The sequence below is a fragment of the Falco biarmicus genome, chromosome 2 (genome assembly GCF_023638135.1).
Source record: "Falco biarmicus isolate bFalBia1 chromosome 2, bFalBia1.pri, whole genome shotgun sequence".
NCBI lineage: Eukaryota > Metazoa > Chordata > Aves > Falconiformes > Falconidae > Falco > Falco biarmicus.
In genome coordinates, this window is record NC_079289.1 from 12,424,676 (window position 1) to 12,436,040 (window position 11,365).

Here is an 11,365-nt window from a genome sequence, read left to right on the forward strand (position 1 = left end):
AAGCTTCTCTCAACTTCATTGTCTAAATTGCAACTGTTTTAAAAGAAAACCCTCTGCATCTTCCAAAGTACTTCCCCGCAAGGCCACAGAATACAGCACATAAACCATAGTTCAGCTGCTGTGGGAAAACCCTTTTGCTGGAGTTTAAACCCTCTGACTGTTCCAGGTGTGGGCGGGGAGAAAAAAGCGAGAAGGGCTCAGAGGAAGCAGCGGGGCAGCCCGCGCCTCCCAGGGTAGGGAGATGTGAGGCTGGGTCGGCCTTCGTGGCAGGGCTGTCCTCCGCCGGTGGTCCCTTGCCTCACGCGCCCACCTGCGCACATGTAGGGGGTCTGCGCGGCCGGGTGTCGGTGCCGGGGGCCGGCTGCTGCGGGGGGCTGCGGGCAGCTCCCCCCGGCCGGCAGAGCCGCTGCCCCCCGGCTCCAGGCCGGGCCCGCCGCTGGCCGAGGCCGAGCCCCGCGGGCTGAGAAGGGGAAAAACCCCCGCGGGGGGGAACAGCGGCGGCAGCGAGGGGGGCCGGGAGGGGCGAGCAGCAGCCCCGCAGCCCCCCGGGGCAGGGCCGGGCCGGGCCGGAGGAGGCCGGGGGGGCTCCGGGCGCCGCAGCAGAGGCTCCCCGGCAGCCCGCGGGGAAGGGCAGGGCAGGGCAGGGCAGCCCCCGGCGGGGCAGGCAGTGCCCCTCAGCCCACGGAGCCCGCGGGGGAGCAGCTCCCCCCCGCAGCCCGGGGCAGGGGGTGCCCGCGGGGGGCTGTGACCCGCGGGGGCCGCGCTGGAGCCGGCTCCGGGCAGGGCCCGTGGCCCCGCGGGGAGGAGCCCGGGCCGGGGCCGGGCTGCGGGCAGGGCCGGTGCCCCCGGGGGGGCTGGAGCCGGCTGGGCCTGAGGGGCTGCGCCCCGCGGGGGGCCCCGCCGGGACAGGCCGTGAGGAGCCGCAGCCCCGGGAGGGCCCCGCGCTGCAGAAGCCCGTGCAGGGCTGTCTCCCGTGGGAGGGCCCCGCACCGGGGCAGGGGCAGAGGGCGAGGGGGAAGGAGCAGCAGAGACAGCGGGTGATGCGCTCACCGCAGCCCCGTTCCTGCCCCCTTTGCACCGCTCGGGATGAGAGGAGTGAGACAATATGGGAGTGAAGTGGAATTGAGCTCGGGAAAAAGGGAGGAGTGCGGGGAAGGTGTTTGAAGGTTTGGTTTTGACTTCTCATTATCCTACTGTGATTTGAATGTTAATACATTAAACTAATTTCCCCAGGCGGAGCCGATTTTGCCTGTGACGGCAATTGCTGAGCGACCCCTCCCTATCCGCATCCCGACCCACGGGCCGTTCTTTACGTTTTCCCTCCCCTGCCCAGCCGAAGGAGCGCCAGCCCGCCACAGCCCGCAGGGTGCGGATGCCCCGCTGCCCCATGCGAGCCATCCCCACGACCCTTCTTCTGTTCCCTGGGGTCTGGCCTCTAGCCGGGGGGGGGCTTCCCCAGTGCAGGCACACGGGTTCCCTCTGCAGCTCCGAGTCGGGGACGACCAACCGAGCGGCCCGGGGAGCGCGGGCTGGCGTTGCCCGGACCTGCTGGCGGCCCCCTGGGCGAGCCCCGGGCTGCCATTGCCCATACGCTGCCCGCGGCCCCTCAACGCCCCGCGGCGGCAGCCACCCGGGGACGGACGGACGAGGCCCCGCGGCGCGGCCGGCAGCCTCAGGGCGGCTCTCCCCGCTGGCCAAGCGGCCGCGGGCCGGCGGGGGCGCGGCAGGGCGGTGCCCCGGGGCGGGCCGGCACGGCCGGGAGGGGCGGCGGCCGCGGCACCTCCCCGCCGCCGGGGCCGGGGGCGGAGAGGCGGCGGCGGCTGCCGCAGCCCCGGCCGCAGCATGCGCTGGCCGACCCCGGCCCCGCGGCTGCCCCACGGCGGCCGCGAAGGGCAGAGCGGCGGCAGCGGGCGGCGCGGATGGAGTCGGCCCCGCGCCGCTGCCCCGCCGGCCGGCCCGCCTGCCCGCGGCGGTGGCGCCGGCGGCTGCGCGGGCGGCGGTGGGCGCTGGCGGCCGGGCTGCTGGGCGCCGCCGCCGCCCTGGCCCTCTACGCCCGCCTGCCGGAGCCGGCGGCGGCGGCGGGAGGCCGGCCGGGCGGCGAGGTGACCGTGCTGCTGTGGTGGGAGCCCTTCGGCCGCCCGCGGCGCACGGCCGACTGCCGGCGGCGCTACAACATCACGGGCTGCCGCCTGAGCGCCGACCGGAGCCGCCTGGGCGAGGCGCAGGCGGTGCTGTTCCACCACCGCGACCTGGCGCTGCACGGCGCCGAGGGGCTGCCCCGCGGGCCCCCGCCGCGCTCCCCGCGGCAGCTCTGGGTCTGGATGAACTTCGAGTCGCCCTCGCACTCGCCCGGCCTGCGGGGGCTGGCCGGCCTCTTCAACTGGACCATGTCCTACCGGCGGGACTCGGACATCTTTGTGCCCTACGGGTACCTGTACGCCCCGCCGGCGCCCCGGCCCTTCGTGCTGCCCCGCAAGACACGGCTGGTGGCCTGGGTCATCAGCAACTGGAACGAGGAGCACGCCCGGGTGCGCTACTACCGCCAGCTGAAGGAGCACCTGGCCATCGACGTGTACGGGGCGTGGGGGCTGGCGCTGGCCGAGGGCGGCGTGGTGGAGACCGTCTCGGCCTACAAGTTCTACCTGGCCTTTGAGAACTCCCAGCACACCGACTACATCACTGAGAAGCTTTGGAGAAATGCCTTCGCTGCCAGCACTGTGCCCATCGTCCTGGGGCCCCACAGGGCCAACTACGAGCGCTTCATCCCCCCCGACTCCTTCATCCATGTCGACGACTTCCCCAGCCCCCAGCTGCTGGCCACCTACCTGAAATTCCTCGATAAAAACAAAACCAACTACAGGAGGTATTTTGCCTGGAGGAAGAAGTACGAGGTACACGTCACCTCATTCTGGGACGAGCACTTCTGCAAGGTTTGCGAGGCCGTGAGGGCAGCCGGGAACCAAATCAAGACTGTACAAAATCTGGCTGGCTGGTTTGAAAGCTGATGCTCCTGGCAGTGAGGCTGGGCTGGGCTGCGTGGGGAAGGATGGGGCTGGCAGGGGTGGGTGGCCGAGGTGGGACGCAGCAGGCTGTTGTCAGCCCGTGAGGCGCGCAGGTATGGGTGAAGAAGCTGTGAAAAGCCTACAAAAGAATGGTTTTCCTTAAAGTGCAAAATAAGGAGAGTACAAAGAAACATCTGGCAAGATGATTCTTCGAGAGCAAAGATAAATTTCCAGAGGTTGAACAGATCCGTAAAGGTTTCAGTTGTGCACAGCTCAACAAAAAGCCGATGCCAAGTTCTTCAGCTGTACAGCTGAAACCAATTTTGTTGGCTATGACAGCTTCCTGGACCACGAAACTTTCTTCTGCTTACAGGGGATACATCATCAGCCCTGGCTTTCCGTACTCTGAAGACGAAAGTGAATATTTTTAACAGTGATTTTTATGCATGTGAAAACTCTTTGCAGACAAATTCTGAGCCGCAAATGTTGAACGTAAGAATGTAATGATACAGTAGCACTTTTTAGCGATGTTTGAAATTGCAGCAGCCACCTTTTTTGCTTTGAGCCAAATAATAATTCCATTTAGGAAAAAGTGTATGGAGGGGAGTGGATCCAAGTGGAACAAACTGCTCAGATGATGCAGAGTATTACTTCCACTGCCTACCAAAACCATAGGCACATTTATCCTGTATAAAAATGAAGAACTTTTAAGTATGGGAAAAGATAGATTGTAGAAAAGAAGTTAGAACATTGCCACCCTCCTTCATTCAGGAATTAGAAAATGTTTACAGGAATCTGCTTGTTTTTCTTCGCAAAATTACTGCCGTATAGGAAAAAGCAGGGAAAGGCTCACAACTACAGAGTTTTTATTACTATATTGAACATGTATACAGAGAGGCTAACTTAATTCTTTAGTATCATGAGACAGTCCTGTTGTTTAGTGATGGTTTTGGTTTATGGCACACATTTTTAAAAATTCTGCTGGGTGACAGACTACTCAGAATGCCACTTTGATGTTTGTAAACCAGTAATTACCCACCCCCCGCTAGCTAAACTGAAGTCCCAAATCACTGACTTCCAAAAAGGCTAGTAAGATCTAAGAACAAGATCTGCTGGTAAAATACAGATCGTGTGTGTGAGGAGAGAGTATCAAAAGGGCAAAAAATTACTATTCTTTTTCCTTGACTTTGAGGGGGGGTTTCCGGCTCAGTTTTTCAGTCGTTAAATAGGTTCCTAAGATTAAAATTCCTTCTCTTAGTGCTTACCGGGAACATTTATGGTAGTTATTCCCTTTCAGACTGCCATTCTGCTAGAGTCTTCCTAATAGTCAGCGTACAGTTACTTTTTGTTTATGTGTGATCTTGCTTGGTGAAATCCAACAAGAAACTTCAGTCGTGATTACACAGCCTCAGGAAGCTGAGCCCTCCCTGCCCTTTGCAACTATAAGGTTTGGTGGCAAAAAATGATAACCCACAAGAGTCCTGCACAAATGATTAAGGGATTCATCCAGCTTCTATTTAAGGAGCTGGGTAATCCATGGAGTTAGCCAGAGGCTTCACTTGAAGTAAAATCATGGGCACAGAACAGGTGGGGAAAAGGGAAAGTCAGTTACAAATAAAAGGTGGGTGTCAGAACAGTTTATTCCCGTTTATTGAGTTTATTGGCATTTGTGAGTCATATATAGATTAGAAGAGGATTAGACTTGACTTGAGCGGTACAGGTTGTCAGGTAGTTGCTTTTAAGATTTATGAGCTGGCAGCCTACTGTAATTTATTTTAAATTTTATGTTCCCCATGATTAGGTAAGCATAGAGCCAAGGGTTGTTGGAAAAAAACCTAATAATAAAGAAGTTCATTAATAATGCACACAGATTTACCAGATCGGATCTTGCTGGCCCCTATGTTTATTCACTTCAGTTTTTGTGCAAGGAAGGATGGCTGAAAGTACTTCAGGAACCTTTCTGTTGTTAGTGCCAGAGTTGCTGCAGAAATTTTGTTAGGAAAGGAGAGAAGGCAGTCAATGCAATGTGGAGTGTAGTAGGGCTGGTCCCTAATGGTGCATTTTCACTTGAACGGGTCTTAAGTGATTGTTTAAAGCAAAAGCATGTTCTTCTTGGTATGCCTATCTTGTTTCGCTACCAGTGGCTACTACTCCCTTAAAATTGGTTTTGATAATCTTACAAATCTAATTTAAGTATAGCATTAATAGCTAAGTGTCAGGATGATAGAATCTGTCTCGCTTTGAATTAGCCTTTTTTTCTGGTCAGTTTTTATTGCAGTTCGTGTAAATGTATACAAACCTCTGATCTTAAAAGTGGTGGAATAATATTTAAGATTGTACTACTTTTTATCACTCTTGCTAAAACTAGTGCATTTTTTTCAGTCCTTCTAAATTTTTTAGCATTTTCTGAAAGTTTCCAGACACACAGTTCTGTGTATTAGTGATGCCACAGGCAGAAGATCAGGCTACGGGAGCACGGGAATTTCCACGGATGGCAGCTGATACTTTTTTTTTCAGCCTCTCTAAGAAAAGCAGTTGAAATCTTTGATGAACTAGTGTTCTGTAAAATTCAGAGAAGAGCTATGCAATAATTAAACCATCATGTTTGAATAAGATGATCACATTGTGCTATATTTGTAAGTTACATATTGAGTATTTTCGAGAGTTGTATAATGAAAACTGCAATCTTGCAATAATTATTGCAGAGTACTTGTGTTGGGAGAAAAGCAGCCTTTTCTAGTTTCAGCATTCTTACATGCGCGTTGCACGCTTTTCCCTTTAGATTTGGAAGGAATTCAGTCTTGGTCTACAGCTGCTGAAGTTGGTAATACAGCACCTCTGTAAATCTGCTTTGCTTCTTGGCTCATCCACTCCACTGGCTAATAGCTAGTGTAGGCTAAGAACTGTTTTTTGTAATTCACTTTGTAGAGCTGAAGTTTAATGATGAATAAAACATTTGCTTGAGCAAATTGGTTTGTAGATCAGGTACCAGACTCCACAAAATGTTGCGGGTGACATATATAATCCATCTGTAAAAATTAAGCAAAGTTATTTTCTATTTTAAGTAGAAGAGTCTTTCTGAATATGCTTTGAAAAAGTGTTTTATTCCATGCCTTAAAATATTGGGGTGGAGGGAAAAAGTGGAAGATAATTTTCTTCTGGTTTTTATAAGGAGAAGAAGTAACGTTACTTTTTGATTATGGTGTAAACAGAATAGAGAAGTATGTGATCCTTTAAGTTACATATTGTATCTCAGGGAATTTTATACTGTAAAGTCTCTTGATCTTCCTAGAATGAAGTAACTTTGTATATGTATTAATTATTTAGATTGACACTCCATAAAATTAAAGAAAGGCAGTAGCACAAAATGACCCTATTTTTTAATTTTGTTTTCCATGTTATGAAAGCTGTAGAAAACTGTTTTTTAAAGAGAATTAATTTATTTTCATGTTTGTTTAATCAATAGAAGTGGCTGATTGTTCTCAAAGTAGTCAGACTGTCTGAGGTTAGAAATGAAACCTGGTTGTGCAAGGAGAAAAATATTTTTATAGGAGAGGCAGTGCTGAGTTATTTTCCATATCAAAAGGAGCATTTATTGAAGCTGGATGTCTGCTGGAAAAATGTCATTCCAAACAACACCAAAACCAAACTTTCTCTTGACCAACAGAATTTGAATGTGGTTGGATTCTTCTTCCCCCTCAAATTTCAAAATGAAATTGAGATTGTGGTTATTTTGATGCTCGATGCAGAGTGCTACAGTTACCTTTTTAGCTGCAGCTTTTTTCAAAAAGCTTTAAGCTTTTGTTAACATCGATTGCAGCACAGGTGATCGCTTACTTCTCACTTTACTCATCTTCAGTACTGCCTAGTGCATAGTATTGAGAAATTTTAGCATTTCTGAAACTCTCTGCCCAGCCAGGGTAAGTGCTACAGTCCTTACTCTCCCCTCCCCTGCCTCAGGAGACTGATGTTTTATCACCATCACATTTCACTTTTTTAAGTAGAGCTTAAACTGACTACTTGTTCACTCGTGCCTGAAAGGGGAAATGTGTGTTTGCTGGTTTTCCAGATGTGGTTGAACTCTGGATTGAGGAAACTGGTGGAAATACTTTTCTGCCAGATGTTGGGTACCATTTGTTCAAGCTTGTTTGGTGACTTTTGAAGAAGTGGGTTACATCTGATTAAACTCACTTGCACAGCTCTCTATCCAACAGTCATCTAAAATGGTATTTGTTTTAAGAGTGTAAACAGTCCTTTGTAGGGAGCATGTAGCTGACTCAATCTAAAATGCATTGATGAGAACACAACGACTTAACATGGATTTAACTGGTATGTAGCTAAAGATAAATAAGGATCCAAGTATAAAAGCCTATTTCTAATCAATAAAATAGTCACTATTTTAATAACTCAGGTGTTGCTTGTAACCAACTCAGTTTAACAATTATGATCTGTATAATTCTCTGTTTTCTTCTATATGGTCAGTTTAAACAGTCCTTGAGGCCAGAGTATCTATGTCTGCTCTACGTTCTGCAGATGTCTTGCTTTATGATCTTGAGCTAATTTAGCGCAGTGGCGGCTGTCCCTGAGAGTCTCACCCCAAAGAATATCTGAGAGGAATAAGACAAAGCTTGTTTTTCAGGAGTGCTTTGAGAGCTGCAAGGATTTCACACCACCAGTGGTAAGATGCTCAGTGTGTTCAGGAAGCTATGAGCCCGTTTTAATTGGAAAGTTTTCTTTGAAGGATTAAATACTTGTCTAAAGTCCTTCAGTGACTTTAGGTCCTTGGCATTATAATTGCACAGGTTTAAATTTGCGGACAGTTAAAGCTGGTACATTCATAACACTGCCAAATAACTGTGCAGTGTTAAAGATGCTTGATTTATTTGAAGCATACACAACAGGACTACATGAATCAAAATTATTGTCCTAAAGGCAAATCTGGATTTTAAATGGAAAAATTATACTGAAATTTAAAAAAATAATAATAAAAAGGCTTGCAATTGCAGGAAAGCATGGATATACGTTTTTAATTCTTGACTGTGAACAAAGACAATTTTCTTGGAAATGCTGACTCTAACTCCAATTAAAAACAGAGAACATAAGTTCAGAGTTGTACTTGTGCTTGTGCTTACATCTGTTTCTGAATAGGAATGGCCTGCTGAGATTAAGGCAGAGCTCTGACTGTTTTTATTTCCCTTCCAGTCCCAAACCTACATTTCGCTTGGCTTAATGCTTCTTTCCCCTTCTCTGTCATTCATGTGTTGCTCCTCAAATGTGCACAGACCTGTGGCTCTAATGGCTTCTTACTTTGGAGAGAATTGCTGCTCACTTTGGAGAAGCAACGCTAAGAAGAGAAAAGTTAATATACAGATTTTTGCTGAGAATTTTGGTCATGTTTTGCAGTAGCCCTGGGATAAATGCAAGCAAGCAGCAGAGGCTGAAGGCAAAACAGAGAAGCATGTTTTATGGTGCTGTTTTGTCTGAGACCCCAGCCTGGAGAGAAGCATCTCATTGGATTTTAAGGCTGAGACTTTATGCTGTGAGTTTTCTATTTATTGGTGAAGATTATTTTATCAGGTACCCTTGAAGATTCCCACTGCTGTAGTACCTCAGAACACGAAGACTTATGCAGTATGTCTGTGCTGTGAAAAAAATTAGTTAGGGTAATCAGAGCAGAATTTGTACTGGGTTCAGGCTCTGATAAAGCACCAGCAGCCACACTAATGAAAAAACACAGGTTTGCTGCCCTGTCTGTTACAGGAACTGTAGTGAGGAATGTTTTCTGCACTCAGTCTTCAGAGAAAAGCTAGAGCCTGCATGATGCTGAATTACTCTTCCTCATAATTGAGAGCGGCATTTTATTCTGTTGTACTGTCATTATGTCAAACCCAGATTTTATTCTTAAATACAGATATTAAATGTATTCTACCATTTTACAAAAGTACTTTAAAATAATAACAAATTTATTTCACTGATGTAACTGGGAGAAGAAAGTTATTCAAGGTTTTATAGCAGAGAGCTAAGAACCAGGAGGTTTTTGCTTTAGAAGCTTCTGCTGTAGTTGTGGCCAAGTTATTTGTGAATACAGGGCTGGTCTGAAGCACTGGGTCCTGTCTTCTGCAGACATCACCTTACGTCTTCTGGGACTGATCCTCACTTTTGCAGGAGCACATTTGATGCCCAGAGATACTCCAGGCATGCATAGCTGCAGTCAGCTGTGTGCACCCTGGGCTTTGTCTGCTTGTTTCTACTTCTGCTACTGCATGACAAAAAGAAGAGAACAAGGCTACCACCAGCTCCTTTGTCTCTTCTGCAGTCTTCTGTCTCTTTCCCATCCTCATTCTAGATGATGCTCTTATTGCTGGAGGAGGGTGAAGATGGACACATCTATTGTAGCCAGCATGTGTGCAAGCTCAACAGAGAGACTGAGTGTGCAGCAGGTTAATGAAGGGAAAGAGGGAGACAGATTTTCCTAATCATGCTTCCCAACATAAAACCTTCTTAAACCTTTGCAGCAAAGATGACTGAAGGCAAGGGAAGGCACAGGCTAGTTTCAGTCCTTTTTCAGACCTGGAGAATTGCTGGTTTGTCTGGGATCACTGTAGGAATAGAGAGAAAATGCATCCCCGCTCCTGCCCTCTTCCCTCTTGTAGGCTGAGGTCGCCTCTAGTGAAACAACTACCCCATGGAATGTGAGCCTTCAGAATATCGCAGAAGGCTCTAACCCAACTACAACTATAGCTGCTTCTCAGAAGGTAAAGTGCTTATGGCTCCACTTAACATCAGTAGGTGTTTTGGCACTGCTGTCATTGGAAACAGAGTTTCATTCAGCCTGTGTCTGTTTAGTAATGAATGAAATTAATCACTAAAAACGCTTTTTCCAGAACGTAAAAAGTTATCATTCTGCAGAGTTCTTGTCAAGTTATTAAGGTAACTTAATCCTACATATTATGGCCATTTCCTTTGGTTTTGTCCTCAATGCTGAATATTCAATTCAGTCAAATACCTATTATGTCTTGTAAAACCTCCTAGAAGGGGCAGACCAGAATGGCCATGCTCAGCGCAGGAAGATGCAGGTTGCATATCAGCAGCAAAAGAAAGGAGGCAATTCACATCAGTAAAACCACAAAAAGAGAGGTTAGCCGGGGCAGGGATGGCAAGTGAAATGTTCACATGGGGAGCCCCAATTAATACAAAAACATCATTCTTTTTTGTTTATTTTGGTTTATTTCAATATTAACCCTATAGGGAAAGATGCCTCCTGGAACTTCATTGATTCTAGCAGACCCTTGCTGGGTAACCTCTCCCGTAGGAGGTATCTTTCTGCTTTGGAGTTTATGAATAACTAGAAATACAAGGGCAAGTTCTCAACCGATGGAAACCAACATGCCCACCTTTACCTCCCGAGGTTCTTCATTTAATTTTTGGAATGTTATGTACCAATTACTTATGTCTTCAGAAAGCCACATTAAATAAATAACTTTAGGTTTATAGAACATATCATGCCTTTGTTTTTTGTATTTACTTTTCCTTTCAGATTCTATGCCTGAAGTGGTATTGTAACTTATCATTACAGTTGAGTCATTTCTGTTTCTACTAGTTAGGAAGTTACTGAAGTAAAGAATAATCCACAGGAGCTGGTGAGTTCTTAGTAAACTTTTTGTTTGGGGTGGGTTTTTTTGCACCCCCCAATACAGAGGAGAGGAAATCTGGCTTCCTGCTCAGAGTCAAGGAGTGAGGAAGATGTGTGTTATTATGGCTCTGCTTCATGGTGTGTTGCAGATCACTGAGAAGCAACAGTGGGATACCATTAACCGCTGGTTTGTTGGGAGTGGTTCACAGTCCAATGCACACCCCAAAACTCTTGTCTTCTTACTTCATTGAAGTTGCTGACAAATCCTGCCCAGCCCTTGCAGCAATGTTGTACAGTGCTTCAGGGACATATCCCATGCCTGCTCTCTACAGGGTGGCAACACCGGGATAGGTGGGACAGAGCAATGGGAGGTTTCTGGTCCATGTTTCTGTCAACACAGTACATGGGCAGAAGCTGAAGCTTTGGGCATTTTTGGTCCCTTCTGGACCACTGGCTTAGGTCATTCTTGAGCAGCCCCCAAGGGCACCATCACTGCAGGTAGTACTGAATGAGCGGCAGACCTGGGCTTAACTCCATGTGTGAGATGGAGAAGATAAACAAATGTCACCAAAGATATATTTTTTTTAAGTTTCTGAAGCACTTTGAACCCCATCGCCTAAAGAATTTGAGGAATGCAAGGAACTTCACAATAACACAAGAGGAGACCATTTTGGTGACAGGCACAGACTTTGCTAAAGCCTCAGAATGTTTCCATGCCTCAAACCTGCAG

The 11,365-nt window shown here is 48.3% G+C and overlaps 1 protein-coding gene across 1 annotated transcript; it reads left to right on the top strand.

The window, feature by feature from the left end:
- Window positions 1-1,836: 1,836 nt before the first annotated feature.
- Window positions 1,837-6,373, top strand: FUT4 (fucosyltransferase 4). Its single transcript, XM_056329647.1, has one exon. The coding sequence runs from the start codon at window positions 1,920-1,922 to the stop codon at window positions 3,003-3,005; it is 1,086 nt and encodes a 361-aa protein (XP_056185622.1). The 5' UTR covers window positions 1,837-1,919; the 3' UTR covers window positions 3,006-6,373.
- Window positions 6,374-11,365: the final 4,992 nt, after the last annotated feature.

Coding starts and splice junctions, on each gene's coding strand:
- FUT4 (XM_056329647.1), top strand. CDS start 1,920: ATGGAGTCGGCCCCGCGCCGCTGCCCCGCCGGCCGGCCCGCCTGCCCG.